Source organism: Betta splendens, chromosome 9, assembly GCF_900634795.4.
Source record: "Betta splendens chromosome 9, fBetSpl5.4, whole genome shotgun sequence".
In the NCBI taxonomy this organism is placed as follows: Eukaryota; Metazoa; Chordata; class Actinopteri; order Anabantiformes; family Osphronemidae; genus Betta; species Betta splendens.
Window position 1 is genome coordinate 26843321 of NC_040889.2, and position 17897 is coordinate 26861217.

Genomic DNA, 17897 nt, shown 5'->3' on the forward strand with positions numbered 1-17897 from the left:
CCTTTGCCCTGCCTCTCAGGTGGATGAGTATCTCCTCCGCTTGATCTGTCCTTTGAATGCCACTTTTCCTGATGTACGTTTCCATTGACTCCACCCACTCATCAACAGTTATTGTATCAGACCTCTCACCACGGAATACAGGTGGGTCTTTGATTTCCCTTTGAGGAATTAGCTGAACTTGGGTGACGTCCAACTTGGAACCATTGATGGGCTGTTTTTCATTGAGTGAATCATTTGGGCTGGCATTCACACTGGCTGTGTAAGCTGATGTGCTGAGGTGTGTCATTATACTATCTGCAAGTTGTTGGCCTATGTGCTGCACAATAGTGCTCATCTGATCAGATAGTGTCACCCTGTTGCAGGGAGGATCCAGGCCTGCTGTACTGGAGCATTGTGGCTGGTGCAACTCACTGTTAGGCTCTCTGTTTGGTGACACACTACCACTGTTGTCTATAGGAGATTGCACAGTATTAGCATGAACTGCAGCGAAGTTCCCTTCATGATCACCCAATGCAAATGGGATAGGCGTTCTTAAACCTCTACCTCTACCTATAGTTAGAGGAGTCATTTCAGAGCTGTCGAACCCACTAAAACTCATGTTTAGCTACACAGTTCGCAGAAATATAATATCAGTCCCAGAAAAGAAACACAGTTCACCTGTTATAGCTCGGGTAAATCTGGAATTCACTTATACTAAGCCAAAGAGTGCAGCTCCTGTTGATCGTGCAGTTGAGAAGACATGTTCCCGGTCCGACGTAGTCATGGACGAGTCACGGCACCAATGTGACCTCTGATGTCATGTCTTCTGTCTGTCTCTTTTCTTTGCTTTGTGAATGACAACTCGGAGCTGCTCTAAATGTTGGTAACAGCAGGTTTATTCAGCAACTCTGTAGTTTCACAAGGGAAAAGGGAAAAAGGCAAAACAGGATCATGTGCTGCACTCTGCTTGTACACGCTCCGTCTCTGGGGAAATCCTTCGCGCTTCTGAAGATTACCCCTACATAGTTCACAACTGTCTATAATGAAATCATATAGTGGACTGTGTGTTTATGAATAAGATAAAAATAAATAAACAAAAATGATCCTAACCTTACAGCAGTAAAGAATAATTAATACGAAATAAAACATACCTACAGTGTAGCTTACACTGTACCGTTACCCTTCTTATATTTTCATACAATATAAAACACTTAACAACAAATTAAAGCTCCAATTAAAACATGTAACTGGGCCAGATAACAAATATAATATCTAGCAATAATGACATACCTGTAGTTTCACAAGGGAAAAGGGAAAAAGGCAAAACAGGATCATGTGCTGTGGGCACTCTGCTTGTACACGCTCCGTCTGGAGAGACAGCACCACTAGAGTTAGCTAGCTAGCTAGCTTAAAGCTTCAACGTTTTAAGCCCAAACACAGCCAAAATGGTTCATAAGTTAACAAAACCATGGCGAACACAATTAACATACAGCTACCATCAGCCTCATAGTACTGGTAAAACTTTCATATATATATATTTTTTATAAAGTTTACACACTTTGCCCACGGGCACATTCACAGGCACGTTACCTCTGGGGAAATCCTTCGCGCTTCTGAAGATTACCCATAATCCCTTGTACATACATTTGGTATTAAATACAACACTTTACCAGCAGGTGGCGAATTGCCCCTTTTAGCTGGATTTAACCAGCATACACTTTAACTATGTTACATATATACCTACAATATATTAATGTACATATCTATGGAAAAAGATTTCTAATTTTATAGAAATTATAAATAAAAATAATAATAATAAAAACTATATTTCAACTGCCAGCGAAATGTCAGTGTAAATGAAGTACATACAAAGTGATTTCAAATCCTTTATTGTTTTATGTTTTCATTGTGAGAGATGTGAAAATTAAAGAAGTCCAACATCTTTATTGACCAGTAGATTATTTTGTATTATTTGTATTCATAACTGTTCAGCTGTTACTGTTGCTGTTTGATAATGACCTCTCAAACAAGAGGTTGGATTTTGCTCACTGGACGTTGTTAATGTCCACGGTTAGATTACTTTCCCCTCACTATAACTAATCCACAAGATTTGAACTTTCCAGATGTTGTTTGATGTCTTTTAAAAAAAGGTTTTGAAACGTTTCAAGCATTTCTAGTGTGTTCACTCTGAAATACACCTGGAATTCAGACAATGGTCAGAATATTTTACTTTGCAGGTTCAGCTAAAGTCCTTGGAGCAGAAGAAAACATTTAACCTTTAACCCCAATAGGCATCAATGCCACATTATGTAACTGCTGTAACAGAGACCACTGACTAAATATAGCTGCAAATGGAAACCCAGTACTGATGCTGTCAATACAGCGTTTTAAAGGCCATGAATTTAACGTTGCCAAGTTTTAGTGCTTTTATTTTGCATTAAGTTAAACATAAAAACTAAAAAGTTTTCTCATAAAATTGTTGTAGTAGACGATTGTGAAATTTAAGGTAGGCTGTAGTTTATGTGCATGTTCGTCACTTAAACCTCCGCTGCGACGTGAGCGTCTTTCCACGGCGGCGCGTCTACCCTAAAGTTCGGACTATGAGCGCACTGCATTAGTTTTTTCTCGCCTTCTCTGTTGACGGAGGAAGAAGCAGCGACTCATGACGGAGACGCCAGACACGTGAAAAACAGGTTAAGATATCAATTACTACAGTATTTTCTTCCAAGATCAATGCATTTACTACCGCTGTGAAGTTAGTTTGACGTTGGACATTCAACAGACATTCGACCGAAAGTACCTCCAGACAAGCGGTCCGTGTTTGAACAAGCGATCCGCGTTTCGTGTTCGCTACGCGGACACAGAACGAGACCGCTCGGCACATGAAGACGTTGACTTAGGGTCCGTCGATAAATTATTTGGATTTTCAAGAAATTAATAATTCAATAGCGTCCAAACCATATGACCTACTGGTTCAAAACCTGCTCCAACCTATGTGACTACATGTCCTTCACAGGGAACAACCATTTATATGAGGAAATAGTCATGTTGCATATTTTTCTATAATATTTTAGTATAAATATTACTGTAATTTTTCAATACCATCCACACCATCTGACCTACTGGTTCAAAACCTGCTCAAAACTGTGTGTCTACATGTCCTTCACAGGGCACAACCCTTTTTACGAGGATAAAATCATCTTTCATATTTTTCTATAATATTTTTATATAATATTATAAATAAATATAATTATAAATATTACTGTAATATTTCAATACCGTCCACACCATATGACCTACTACCTCTGTCTGGAGGTACTTTCGGTCGAATGTCTGTTGAATGTCCAACGTCAAACTAACTTCACCGCGGTAGTGCTTGCCTGGAGACAATCTTGCCTGTTTTGGACCTTCTCAAAATAGTACATCACCGTTCCTTTGCAGTTCTACTTAGTACTCCATGGACTACTACCACAACAAATATGAATTTATTTTTTTGATGATTAATTGATCAATTACACATTAGACTGTTTAAATGCATTGTTAAAGTAAACGTGTTTATTGTGGCCTGATAAACGATCACACAGAATCACAACGGCAGCGTTACTAGAACATACTCATCCTATGAACCCCAGAGCCTATCTCCCCCCACACATTAGAACCCTGCGGGCCTTTACCGGGGTCTGTAGTTTTGTCTGAGAGAATCACTAGTTTAACGTTTGCGCAACTGCATCACCTCAGCAAATCACGAGAGTAACGTCACACTTCATACACATGAATATGAGCCGTCAGGTCTGTCTGATCATTAAATATAATTAAAGTCATCAGTCAGTAGACTAGCTTGTTGCTTCTTATGGAGCTTTCAGGATCTGCTGGGCCACGTCAAAGGACTGCGACAACCTCCTTGTTCATTAGCCAATCAGAGCGCAGAGGCAGATTAGGGTCCCATTATTTTACTTGTAAATTTACCCACTGCTTTATGAACTATTCAATTTGACCGCAATCACAGACCTGTACGCTCCATGTAAATGATTGTTGTCTAAGATAAATCCTTTTCTGTTCTTCAGCAGTGGCATCATGGCAGCTGCAGCATCAGGTGAGTCCAGCCAAGAAACCAGGTCATTTAGCATCTCATTTAGAACATCCACTTAACAGCTCACTGAAGTGTCAAAATGAACCAGAATCATTCTGAATCCTTAAAGGTAGAAAAGAAACACTGCTCAGTTCAAATATCTTACTCTGTTTCATCTGACTGATTAGTGGGTTGTTTGTAACTTTACATGAACATTAGCTTTCACATAAATCTGCTACTGTTTCACATGCATCTTTAAATCTGTGTAGTTTCTGGGTATTTTGTGTGTTATAGAAAGCCGGGGTGTGCACAGTCAGGGCAGTTATAAACCTCAAACTTATTTTAATGTATTTAACTCTATTTGAATATATAGAAGTGTCCTTCATCCAGTCACATTCAGGTGATTGTCAAACAATTATCTTACCTGTAACTGCCTGATCTGACTGATGATCCCTCACTGTCTGACTCTTCCTGCAATCTCATTATTACTGATACTACTTTATTTAGGCCCTGGCCGTTTGGCGTTGCTCTCCTGAAGCCCAGGTGATGGTTCAATCCCTCAGATCAGAAGGGCAAGTTGCCAAAACTAACCTTGCCAGTAATCAACCACAGTGACGATCCCTGACGGGATAAGGAGTTACCTTTACTGATACTACTTTACCTGCTATACAACACACGTGCACAGATTTCCAAAAGAATGATCGTATTTTGACCCAAACTTTTGTACAAACTAAAAACAACTTTGAGTGAGTGGGAAATACCGGAGCGGAGCACGTGGAATGACTGTCAGAGGTAGCAGCTGTTTAGGAGCAAGCGAAAACGTAAAGTTTGCCTTCTTTACGGGCACTGTGAGGGCAAACGGGCAGTGGCTCAAGCCCCTCCCCCCGTGCACGTGACTGACAGGTTTTTAAATCAAAGTTCTATGTTTATATTGGGATGATAACGACTTGGTAACTACACTACACACTTCATTTATTGAGTTATTACTGTGTCACTGCAGACAAGAGCTTAACTTTATCAGCTTTTGATCAGCACAAATTCTTAAACTGTATAAATCCAGATGAATTTCATTTCTGGAGCTCTTTAAAACTTAAACAATCCACTGATAAAAGACTGAGATAAAACATAACGTGATGATCAGCAGGAAGAGACACAGACACAGACAGGAATGAGTTGGATGAGACCAAGATCAACTTCCACCAAAGGAGAAAAAGAATGAAGGTTCTGATGGTCACATCATACCAGCTCACCTGTGAAGAAAGGTGGAGGTCCGTTCAGCCCTCGCTGCTTCTGGAACGAACCAACTCATCTCTGTTGATGGCAAAACATGTAGAGACACTTCGAACGCATCCCTTGATGTGTTTCCTTCCACAGGCACTGACCATGAAGAACCCAGGAAACGCAGAAACAGCTTTGAACTTCTTCCGCCTGACCGTGAGTCAAACTGGACAGAATTAGAACAGTTAGATCATTTGTTTGATCAATGACGTTCGCTCAGAATGCCCAGAACCAATGACAGTATTAATCTACAGCATGAATCAAACCTTTGTCTCCAGTGCGTGAGCTGAGCGTGGTGCTGCTGGGGAACAGCTGGCCTCTGAGGAGGCAGGTGGGGAACGTGCTGCTGGGAGAGACTGTGTTTGACGCTCATGAAGCTCCAGGTCACTGTCTGAGGGTCAGTGGACCCATAGAGGAGAAAAAGATGGTGGTCGTCATCACCCCAGACCTGCTGCATCCTGACGTCTCTGAGGACAAACTGACTCAACTTGTAGAACACTGTGCTCCAGGACCTCACGTGTTCCTGCTGGTTCTGCAGCCTGAAGACCTGACTGAGCCTCAGTCTGAGAGGCTTCGGTCCGTCCTTCAACGGTTTGGGGATGGATCATTTGCTCGTTCACTGGCTCTGATATCGGCATCCGGAGAAGAGAGCGACCTGCAGCGTCGCCTGATCACAGACCTGAAGAACAGATGTAGACACAGTTTGGTTTGGAAGGAAGAACATCAACGTCCAGAGCTGTTGGAGATCATGGAGCAAACAGTAAAGGAGAACGATGCAGACAGTGAAAGTCTGGAACAAGGAGAAGCAGCCGATGTTGGACCTGCTGGTGAGTTTAACAATATGCTAATGAGACAAATGAAGCTCAGAGAAGATGGAACATTAAGCTGAGGTTGGTTTGTGTTGTTTTACAGGAGGTTTCTGGAATTTTGGACGTAAATGTGAGTAAACATTTTGTTGCCGAATGCAGTAATAAATAAAGATCAAGCAGATGAACTGTGATCAATAGTTTGTGTTTTAACAGGGTTCGCCCCTATAACGTCATACATCCCATCATCAGTGAAGAGAACAACTACTCAGTGTAAGTACAGTCACTGTTTAAACTCAGTCAGTGGGTTGGATGGAAACAAGCAGCTGTGTCTGTTTCGCTGCTCTGATGTTGACGGAAATGATCAGCATTAGAACAGAATAAATACAGTCATCTATGTGAGTAAAGCTGTGTTTTCATATATGTTGGAAACGTTAGTTTGTGTCAAATGAACTCAACAAATAATTGTCTCAAAACAACAAACTACTATAACAAAATAAAATTCATCTTTTGGTGCTGCTCGCTGCTACGTGTCCTGTTGAAACAAATGGTTTTTTCCTGTGTTTCAGTTTCTGACCTCAGGATTGTGTTGGTGGGAAAAAGTGAAGAGAAAATAATAAGCCTCTGTAACTTCATCATTGGAAATCAAGTTTTTCATCCAAAACTATCCTCATTCAGACCATCATCGTGTGTAGCTGTCTGTGGAAACTGGAGAGGAAAATCAGTAACTGTGGTCAAAACCCTGGATCTGTTCAGTTTGTCTGAGGCGGCGCTGAGAGAACAGGTGAGGAGCTGCACCAGACGTTGTTCACCAGGACCAAATGTTCTGCTGCTCTTAGTGAAACCATCTGACTTTAAGAAACAGGACCATTCCAAACTGAAGCTCATCCTCAGTTTGTTTGGTCAAAATGCTATAAAACACTCAATAATCATCACAACAGACAAGAAGGAAGGAGCTGGATTCACAAAGCTGCTTCAGGAATGTGGAGGACGACGATACGACATGTCAGACAAAGACCATCAACGGCTGATGGAGCTGATCCAGAAAACTGCTGATGAGAACAGAGGAACCATCCTCACCTTTACTGAAGAGACCACAAGACCAGAACCTGACCCATTCACACCAGTTCTGAACCTGGTTCTGCTGGGTAGCAGAACTAGGCCCGCAGCCGAGGCCATTCTGGGTCAGACTGCGCTGGGTTCAGCCTCCAGCTCCTCCCACTGTGTCAAACGTCAGGGAGAGGTGTGTGGACGTCGGGTTTCTCTGGTGGAGCTGCCTGCGTTGTCTGGAAAAGCTCCGGAGACGGTGATGGAGGAGTCGTTCAGGTGCGTCTCCCTCTGTGACCCTGAGGGCGTCCATGCCTTCCTCCTGGTCCTGCCTGTGGCTCCCCTCACTGATGAAGACAAGGCAGAGCTAGAGAGCATCCAGAACACGTTCAGCCCTGGAGTCAACGCCTTCACCATGATCCTGTTCACTTTGTACTCAGATCCTAGACACTCAGCTGTTACTGACTTTGTCAGAGGGAACAGAGACGTCCAGGAGCTGAGTCAGAGATACTTTATTCTCAACCTCAGGGACAAGCAGCAGATCCCTGAGCTGATGGAAGCTGTGGAGAAGATAAGACAGGCCACAGATAAACCGTCAAGCTATACAACAGCCTTGTTTGCACATACGCACGTTAACAAAATCTCCAGGCTACAGACTGAACTTGATAAGCTGAGATCTGGAAACATCGATTGTAAGTGTTTTTAGAGTATTTTTCTTTGTTCACAATCATTTTTATTGTTAACAAAGGCAGAAATGCATCAAATGTTGGTTTTAGCTCTTGTTCTGTTGTTGCAGGTGATGAAGAGGAACAGAACCCAGAGTCTCTGAGGATTGTGCTGATAGGGAAGACTGGCTGTGGAAAAAGCTCCTCAGGAAACACTATCCTAGGAAGGAGAGAGTTTAAATCCATGACAAGTCAAACATCAGTCACCAAAGAATGTCAGAAAGCTCAGGGTGAGGTGGACGGTCGTCCTGTGGTTGTGGTCGACACTCCTGGTCTGTTTGACACCACTTTATCCAATGAAGAGGTTAACGAGGAGCTGCTTAAATGCATCAGTCTCTTGGCTCCAGGGCCACACGTCTTCCTGTTGGTGGTACAGATTGGTCGATTCACACCAGAGGAGCAGAAGACCTTAAAACTTATTAAAGACAGTTTTGGAAACAGTTCAGAAAGGTTCACCATTGTTCTTTTAACTGGAAAAGATAAACTGGACAATGATCAAGTGTCCGTTGATGAGTACATGATGGAAGGACATGATTCCTTCAAGAAGTTGATCGCTGACTGTGGAGGAAGATTTCATGTGTTTAATAACTGTGATAAACAAAACCGTGAACAAGTCACTGAGCTGATGAACAAGATCGACACCATGGTGAAGAAAAATGGAGGCAGCTGCTTCACCAACCAGATGCTGCAAGAGGCTGAAGCAGCGATAAAGAAAGAAGTGGAGAGAATCCTGAAGGAGAAAGAAGAAGAGATGCAGAGAGAAAAGGAAGAACTGGAAAGGAAACTAAAAATAACAGCCGAGGAACAAAAAGCACAAATTGAACATGAGAGAAAACTGAAAGACAGAGAACTTAAAGATTTAAAGGAAAACATTGACAGGGAGCGTGCAGAGAGAAAGAGTGAACAGGAGAAGAGAGAAGCTGAAGAGAAAGAAAGGAAAACTCAAGAAGAACATCAGCAACAGGAGTGGAAAGAAAAACTAGAAGCCTTAAAGAAACAGGTCAAATCTGAATCAGAGCTGGAGGAACAAAGGGAGGCGATTAGAAAAGAGCAAGAGGAGTGGGAGAAAAAACAAAGAGACTGGTGGGAAGAACGAAAACTAGAAGATGAACGCAGACAACAGAAGGAGAAAGAACTTAAAGACCTTGTGGAACAATATGCTCAAGAGAAGGAAGAATCTGAGAGGAAAAGAAAAGAAGAGGATGAAATACGAAAGCAACAGGAGGAAAAGGAGCGAAAAGATTTGGAGGAGACATATAAGATGAAACTGGAGAAGATGAGAAAGACTTATGAAGAGGAGGCCAGGAGGCAGGCTGAAGACCACAATGAATTTAAAGTCAAATACAGAAACGATCTAGCAGCTATGAAGCAGGAGCACAAGACACGCCTGAAAGACAAAGATGAAAAGTACGACCTGTTGAAGGCACTTTCCCTTTATAATACACAACAACACAGGAAGGAGATCAATGATTTTGTGAGATGTGTGTGTAAAAAACGTAAAAACCTGAAAAACATCAAAGACGTGTTGACAACACATGAAAACCAAATGAAGAAGGCAACAGATGAAGCAGAAAAAGAAAACCTGCAGAGAATTCACCAAAAAGAAATGAGTGACATGATAGAAGATCTTCTGAACGATACTCAGACAAAAGCTTCTTGTAGCATTTTGTGAGATAATTATTTTTTTGCTGTGGTCAGATGACATTTAAAATTCGTCCCTGCTTATCTCGTGATCTAGTCAGAAGGCAGTGACCAAGGAGGATTCAGGAGAAATCGATGGACGAGAGTGGAGCAAGAAACTGTCATAATCAAAGGAAAAGGAAAGTGTTGATGAAACTGGAGCAAAGTAGAGAAGAGATGAGGAAGCAGCGAGGGAAGTGGGAGCAACGAAGTGCGAGTTCAATGCTCTTCACTTGCTTCCTGGTTAATCTTGTTACTGATGCTTTTTCACCATTATCTGTGATCAAGCTCAAGTTTTCAGTTGATAACTGATAACTGCTATATCCAAATTCTTTCTATTGTACTGTAGTGTTCACAGGTCCATGAATCTACATTTTACATATAGTATTGGACAGGAGGTGATGTAAGTCTTATATTAAAACAGTATTTTCTGCCCTAACCATTGATACACTTAGGTGACGCAACCTGGATCTTATCATGATCCTACTCCATCTATCAGTAACCAGACCCAAAGACTGTCTCCATATTTCTTCCAAGCCTCTCTCCTCAGGCTTCACCAAGCACCAACAATAACAGTTGTAAAACCTGCATGCGAACGCAATAAAGAAAGAGAAGACTTTCAGTTGGACCCAAAGTTCTGAATTGGACACCAGAACCTTCAGGCATCACAAAACTGACATTGTTGTGTTTAGTGGACAATACACTTTCATTTGATGTGACTTTGGACGATCTTTATTCACTAACATACAGATGTTATGATTGGAGCAACGTTGCCATCCTTTGGTGAAAATAACAAGTTTCACTATGTAAAAGATTTAAAATAACGTTACATGTTTATTGTGTTATGATGTGATAACACTTTGAGCTTGATGAAAAAAGGAAAGTATAGTTTAGTCCAAATTTAGGATTATTTTGAATAGGATAGTTTAACAAAATAGGCAAGAGGCGGAACTTCTTCCCGTGTCTACAGTTCAGTGACGCCCTGAGGTATTTAGTGAGTGAAAAACTTTATTCAAATTACACCTTCTTGGCAACTTTCTTAACTCCCTCCCCTTTCCCACTTTAATCTTTGCGTTAATCAAACTTTGTTTTCTTAATTTCTTTGTAGATCTTTAATAACTGTGATTGTTGTTACGCATTTTTATTGAAGTAGTCTAAAGTTAACAACTTCGGTTCCAGTCATTTTTACCTCTTGCTGAAAACTGACCTCGCATGTAAAGCTTCCTACTGCTTTGAACAGGCAGGATTAATGTCTCTCTCGACTTCACTGAGAATGCTGGCGTTTCCTCCAAGCGCTGAAGAAAACTTCCAGATTCACTAATAACTTTTAGGGATCTAGAGGTTAAGAACGAGTGCTCTTTTCTCCTGCCCAAAATTAATCACACTCTTAGGTATTAGGTTCATTCATCTGTTCATTTAAAGTGTTCATTTCCATCGTCACACACATTGCTGTTTTTTCATATTTACTGTTCATTCTTTTATTGTTTTTATCTGCATATTTTCATATTCATCATTTGTTGATATGTCCTGTAATATTATTATAATAAAACACTAAAATGATTATCATCATATAAAATGGTTTTGTGTTCATCGTACTTTGACAATGACAAAGGTCACTGACACTGTGACAAGAACTCTTGTTCTAAATTGATATTGAGTGTTTCATTAGATTAATTAAAGCTTAAAAAAGACCTCTGTGCCCTCTGGTGAGGAATATTAATGTTTCTGCATATACAGTACAATTGACAGCAAAGATACAGTGAAATATACTGTATGATGTGATGAGGTTGGTTGGATACAAGGTGTTTATATAATAAATGATGATGTGGAGAAGCTATAAGCTTTAATTGCTGATTGGAAATTCAGTTGTACTCAGTATTTATAATTAAGGAATGAAGCTGCAGTAAAGAAATACCGTGTTTGGCTTTTAGGATGATATGTGGGGTGCTCCCTGCGATGCGACTGGTGACCTGTCCAGGGTGAACCCCCCCTCTGGCCCATAGTTGGCTGGGAGAGGCTCCAGCACCCCCGCAACCCAGCATGGGAATGAGTGGTAGAAGATGGATGGATGGATGGGGGGTGCTGGTGTGGGGTTATTCACCTTGTTTTGTGCTTGTTGGTTCTGAAAACACTTTATCAAAATAATTTCTATAGAATTAGTTGTAGGAATAAACTAAATAGAACAGTGTTTATAAAGACCTTTCCTGTTTCCTTGCTAGTAAAGCTCTGTTAGAACAGACAGGACGTTTCATTATGTGTGGTTCTGGAATCCACTGTGTAAAGGTCCGTCTGTGCTCTGTGCCCAGAGCTGTGATGTAGTCCAGCGGGTCAGACATCTGCTCCAGGCTCTTACTGATGAACCAGAGCCAAGGAACCGTCCTGCTCTCTATGCGGCTGACGCTGACGAGAACCACCAGCTCCCTGTGCAGCAGGTCGACTGAGACCGGTCCATGTCCAAAACGTCACTTCACTTGCTGCCTTGAGGCCGACTGCGCTTCCTCAGAGGTGGGTCGGTGGCGGGCGGAGCCAGGTCAGGTCATGAAAAAATATGCAATTACATGTACACTTTTTTTTATTATTCAATGCAGTTTCCACTTGTTTTTCTTATTTTTGAAGTACTGTGAAAATCTGAAATGTATATTGATAACTGCTAACAAATTTCTACCGCTTATATAGAATCCATTTTTTGCTTTATCACACCCTCAACATTCTGTGACTGAAAAAGTATTCAGCCGTGACAAAGTGGAGGCGACTACAGTCTTTCTTGCTAATTGCTGGTCTTCCCTTCCTGCTGTTTCTCTCAGATTCATGAGATCATGGAGGAGTGCTGGGACAATGATCCCAGCTTGCGTCCGTCCTTCAAGGAGCTCGCTCTGCGCATCGACCTCTTCAGAGACAGTAAGGAGTTTTAAAAGCACCAAAGTGACCTGCTTCTTCTCAGCCAAGATGCTCTTAACATTACAATGCTGGCCTTTGTGAGGCAAAGGGACAAACGGCCAAAACTAAGGTCCTCCTGCCGAGTGCCATTTTGGTGGAGCAGTTTGTGGCTGAAGTGTTGTTTTAAATAAGGACCGGCTCAAAAACTCCAGCCAAGGTGCCTTTAAGTCGGCACTCAACCCCCAATGACGCAGTTTAATGGGCAGAAAACGGAGGCTGGGATGCGTCGAAGTGTTGCTGACAAAGAGTAAACGCACCATGAGACGTGAGGGGATGAGGTTTTCACTGGAGATTGAAGAGACTGAGTAGATTTTTACCAGAACTAAAGCTAGAGACGCTCGTGTCAAACAAGTGGTGTGTGCGTGTGTGAAAATAAAGTAAAAGCTATATTTCAACTGCCAGAAAAATGTTGGTATAGATAAAGAACAGACAAAAGTGATTTCAAATTTTTATTTAATTTTTTTCAAATTATTGTTTGATGTTTTTATTGTGAGAGATGTGAAAATGAAAGAAGTCCAACAACTTTCTTGTTTTTTCTTTTATTTGTATTCATAATGGGCAGCTCGGTGGTGCAGTGGGTAGCATTGACGTCTCACTGCTGGGTTCGATTCCTGGAGGTGGACTGGGTTCCCTACTGTGTGGAGTCTGCATGTTGTTGGACGTTGTTAATGTCCACAGTTAGATTTCCCCTCACTTTAACTAATCCACAAGATTTGAACTTTCCAGATTTTGGTTTACATCTACTGTCATTTGATGTCTTTAAAAAAAGGTTTTTAAGCTTTTCAAGTATGTTTTTAGTGCGTTTAGTCTAAAATTCACCTGGAATTCAGACAATTATCAGAATAATTTACTTTGCAGGTTTAGCCACAGTCCTTGGAGCAAAAGAAGACATTTAACCTTTAACCCCAATAGGCATCAATGCCACATTATGTAACTGCAGTAACAGAGACCACTGACTAAATATACTGCAAATAGAAACCCAGTACTGATGCTGTCAATACAGCGTTTTAAAGGCCATGAATTTAACGTTGCCAAGTTTTAGTTATTTAGTTGTTTAATTACTTGGCAACAAAGACCTTTTGTGTTCTTAACAAATTAAATCTGTTCCCACCTAATTAGTCATTCTTTTAAAGACCAGAAATTCTGAGGCTCTGGATTTTTATAGTTTTTGGTTCCTTTATTTTGAAATCCGGATGCTACGTTTCCGGGGGAGGGGTTTCCCATGGAGACAGTAGCTAGCGGTTCCGTTAGTTGTTCCTGACTCCAGCTGCGGACACAATCTGTGGATGTTTGACCGCTGTGAACCAACATTAAACCTCCGCTGCGACGTGAGCTTCTTTCCACGGCGGCGCGTCTACCTTAAAGTTCGGACTATGAGCGCACTGCATTCGTTTTTTCTCGCCTTCTCTGTTGACGGAGGAAGAAGCAGCGACTAATGACGGAGACGCCAGACACGTGAAAACCAGGTAAACATATCAATTACTACAGTATTTTCTTCCAAGATCAGTGCATTTACGTGTATGTACCTGATTTTTAATGTAAACAATCCACGTTAAAGGATAAAGAGTAAAAATGCAGCGTTTAGTGTTTTTCATTAGTAGATGTATCATAAAAACAATTGTTATTTCAAGAGGCACGTAACTGGCAACAAATGTGCGTCAGATTTAGTCTAAACTGTGCTGTTACCGTAGTCTGTGTACTTGTACTTGTGTAAAAGTGTGTTTATTGGTCACTCTTTTATTCTGATTTTACAGAATGTGTCAAAGACGTTAAATGTCTTTAATTTCTCCTGACCGCTGTGCAGTGATCGAGATGCACATTTAGCTCCAACGCTTATCATCAAACACCTATGGGAGATTATAGGGACTCAGTTAGAGCCACGCACCCTGAGGAGCAGAGTCAATAAAACCCCTGGGACTCAGTCTGAAGTAAATGCATTTGTGATTCCCACAAACTTGTAATAAAACAAAAAATAGGAATGCATAGTAACGCTGGCGCTGGAGTCCGGTCCCACTGATCTGCTCTGACTGCTGCCTGTGGGCGTCCGTCCTCTCATGGGCTCCGTCCACTCACTAACAGGCGGCCGCTGCTGAGGATGGCGTCCAGGAGAGCCGCCCCCCCCGACGGCGGCTACGGCTGGGTGGTGGTGGCGTCGGCCTTTTTCATCATGGGCCTCACCGCCGCCGTCCTCAAGAACTTCGGCCTCTTCTTCCTGGACATCCAGAGTCACTTCGGAGTCCTGAGCAGCACCGCGTCCTGGGTCACCTCCACCACCATCGCCACGTTCCACCTCGGCGGTAAGGACGGCGCTTTGAGCCTCTTTCTCCGTGGAGCTGTGTTCTGACGGCTGTTGTGTGCTGTGGCAGCTCCTCTGGCCAGTGCGCTGACCTTGCGGTTCTCCCAGAGGGCGGTCATCGTGGCTGGGGGCCTGCTCTCGGCCTCTGGGATGCTGCTGGCGTCCCTGGACCTCGGCCTGCCCTGCCTCTACCTCACCATGGGCGTCCTGCAAGGTACGCACGCCGGCACGTCCACCCACCGGCCGCTTCATCAGAGTCACCTCAATAATGACCCGTTTGGCAGGAACTGGCATCTCCCTGGCGTGGATCCCCGCCAGCAGCATGGTGAGCCACTACTTCGCCCACTGGCGCCCCATGGCCTACGCCGTGGCCAGCTGCGGGGAGTGTGTGTTCGCCGTGGCGTTCAGCCCCTTCTTCCAGTGGCTCATCGAGCGCTACGGCTGGCAGGGCGCGCTGCTCGTCATCGGCGGCCTGCAGCTCAACCTGTGCGTGTGCGGCGCCCTCATGAGGCCGCTGGAGGGCGTGCGGGGCGCGGCGGCCGCGCCGCGGGGCGCGCCCGCGTCCCTGTGCTCGCTGCTGAGGACGCCGGAGCTCCTCCTCTACATCCTGTTCGCCGTCTTCGCCGCGGCGGGCTTTTTCGTGCCCCCTCTCTTTCTGGTGCCCTTCGCCCACAGCCTGGGCATGGACCGCTACCGGCCGGCCTCCGTGCTGTCTGCCGTGGCGCTGGCGGACCTGGCTGGGAGGCTGGTGTGCGGGTGGGTGGCCAACATGAAGCTGGTGCGGAGCCTGCAGCTGCTCACCGTGCTGGTGGCTCTGCTCGGCGTGGTGCTGCTGCTGCTGCCCGTCGGCCACGGCTACTGGAGCGTGGTGGTCCTGGCCTCGCTCTACGGCTTCCTGTTCGGCTGCGTGGCGGCCATTCACGTCACCTCCATCGTGGACATCGTGGAGCTGGAGGGTTTCGACAGCGCGCTGGGGCTCTTCATGATGTTCAGGAGCATCGGCGGCTTCGTGGGTCTGCCCGCTGCAGGTGAGCAGGGCGTGTGCTGGAGTCCCCCTGGGGCCAATTATAGGGCGTCAGTGTTAGATGCGAAACACCTGCATCCTCCAGAAGGAATGAATGTCTGCTCTATTATTTATGTCCTGAGGCTGTGGGATCTCGTGTTTTTCAGGCTGGCTGGTGGACGAGACCGACGACTACAGCGCCGCCTTCTACCTCTCGGGCCTGTGCCTCATTTCCTCAGTGCTGTTCGTCGTCCTGGTCGACCGTCTCCTCCAGAGGAGAAAAGCCAAGGAGGCGGCCGGCCGACAGGACTGGGTGAGCGGGAAGGAGGCACTGCCCCACAAACATTTCACCTGGGTTACTACAGGACAGACTCGCTCGCTCACCTGTCCGGGGTCAGATCAGCTGTAGTCTGAAGCAGGTTTGATTTGAGCCAGGTTCAGGGTCAACGGTTCCACAACAGTGGCAAAGCGTCATCTGTGTTATTCAGGTTTAGTTACAAAAGATTTTAGCAAACAACCACTATGAGGAGTAAGTTATTACATGAAATGATCCTCTTAGTAAAAACTTTTTAAAATGTAAAGTTTCCCTTTAATTTCTTTTCCGTTTAACTTGCTTGACTGAGTTGAATCATATTTGATGTTGTATCATTTGTAGCACCACTAGAATTGTTTGCAACAGATGCCTTTTGAAGATGTACAAGAGCAAATGGAAAGCACATTTTGCACAGTTATTTTTCAGGGATTTTCCAGAATAAATCTACCTCTAGTTGGAAGGATTTAAGTACAGCTGTGTTTTAGATGGAGCCTCATATTTTTTTGCTGCTGCAGTGGTTCATTCATTGTTCATTGTAACGAACCCACACTCTTGTTTAAACAAAGAAAAACGAACAGAAGTTCATGTTTTGTCAACAAGTCCCATGAAAAGACTGGACTGTGTGGAGGGATTCATCTTTACCTCAAGGGCTTTGCCATTAATACAGAAGACGTATGACGTGTTGGGCTGACTGGAACAGAGCAGCTTAGTAGCAACAGACTCAGATTCAGTGTAAACACTGGAGCACAGATGATCTAATCTTTAATACACGTTGGGAATCAGAATCGTTAACTACCTCCCGGTCCATAAACTCACCCACTGCATCAGTGTTTATGTATAAAAGACTTGTATATATAAAAGATGTGCAATATTTGTGCAAACTCTGTGCAATATCTAGACTTATATATGCAATAACCCCTCCCAGTACTCCACTCTACCCACCTGTATATTGTTGTACTATGTTAATTCTTGTTGCTGTATTTTTTTTTTGGCTGGTGTATTTCTGTATCGTGCTGTGACGCAGTTTCCCCACTGTGGGACTATTAAAGGTTTTCTTATTATTCTCATTGTTGGATGTCGGATTTTGGCTTTTTCATTATTAAGGTCGTGCCCACTTATCTTTAAATATAATAATTATTATTATGAATTATTTAGGCCTCTATGTTTTTTTTTCTAGGGTCAGAGGAAAATGTGTGGTTATACAAATTAATCTTAATAAACCTAAAGGTGTTATTGTTTTTATGCAAAGCGACATGTCAGACGAGGGCTGAATGATTCTAGCTTTTATCACGTTCTTGTTCAATCATTGGTGTGTAAAGAACAGAGACGGTACAGTATGCACAAAGACAAACTGATGTATGTGAAGGAACACCTTGACGTGTTCCTATTGAGCAAACTGTAATACCACCTCATAAGCACAGTTCTACTTTAAAAAAAAAAAATCACTGCACTGACACTCACATGCATCAACGTCCTATTTATGGTGTCCATCACTTCTATGTGCTGTACACATCAAGTACAGTTAGGTAACCTGTTTCTTTAACCTGCTCCAGCTGGTTTCACAGGGCCACATACTTTCTGGGCTTTAGAGGATTAGTCTAAAGAAAATAAAGTCTGTTTTAGTTACTAATCATTTAGGAACGCTATTTTTGAACCATCTAGGGTATTTACATTCTTAAAAGAGAATCAAGAAGTGTTTAATAATTAAAATTTGTTGCAGTTGTACCTGTGGGGCAAGTTTCAGACTCAGTGATGTGTTTTCTT

General features: G+C 43.2%; 2 protein-coding genes across 2 annotated transcripts; both read left to right on the forward strand.

Annotated features, from left to right (window-relative positions):
• Positions 1-2473: 2473 nt before the first annotated feature.
• Positions 2474-11160, forward strand: LOC114863188 (GTPase IMAP family member 8-like). Its single transcript, XM_029164068.3, has 8 exons — positions 2474-2672; positions 4044-4072; positions 5423-5482; positions 5605-6153; positions 6239-6265; positions 6349-6405; positions 6702-7871; positions 7976-11160. Exons 2-8 carry the CDS (start codon positions 4054-4056, stop codon positions 9574-9576), a joined length of 3483 nt encoding a protein of 1160 aa, XP_029019901.1. The 5' UTR covers positions 2474-2672; positions 4044-4053; the 3' UTR covers positions 9577-11160.
• Positions 11161-13732: 2572 nt separating this feature from the next.
• zgc:114041 (uncharacterized protein LOC574425 homolog) lies at positions 13733-17200 on the forward strand. Its single transcript, XM_029164076.3, has 5 exons — positions 13733-13987; positions 14601-14818; positions 14888-15031; positions 15102-15845; positions 15988-17200. Exons 2-5 carry the CDS (start codon positions 14617-14619, stop codon positions 16227-16229), a joined length of 1332 nt encoding a protein of 443 aa, XP_029019909.1. The 5' UTR covers positions 13733-13987; positions 14601-14616; the 3' UTR covers positions 16230-17200.
• The last annotated feature ends 697 nt before the right edge of the window (positions 17201-17897 follow it).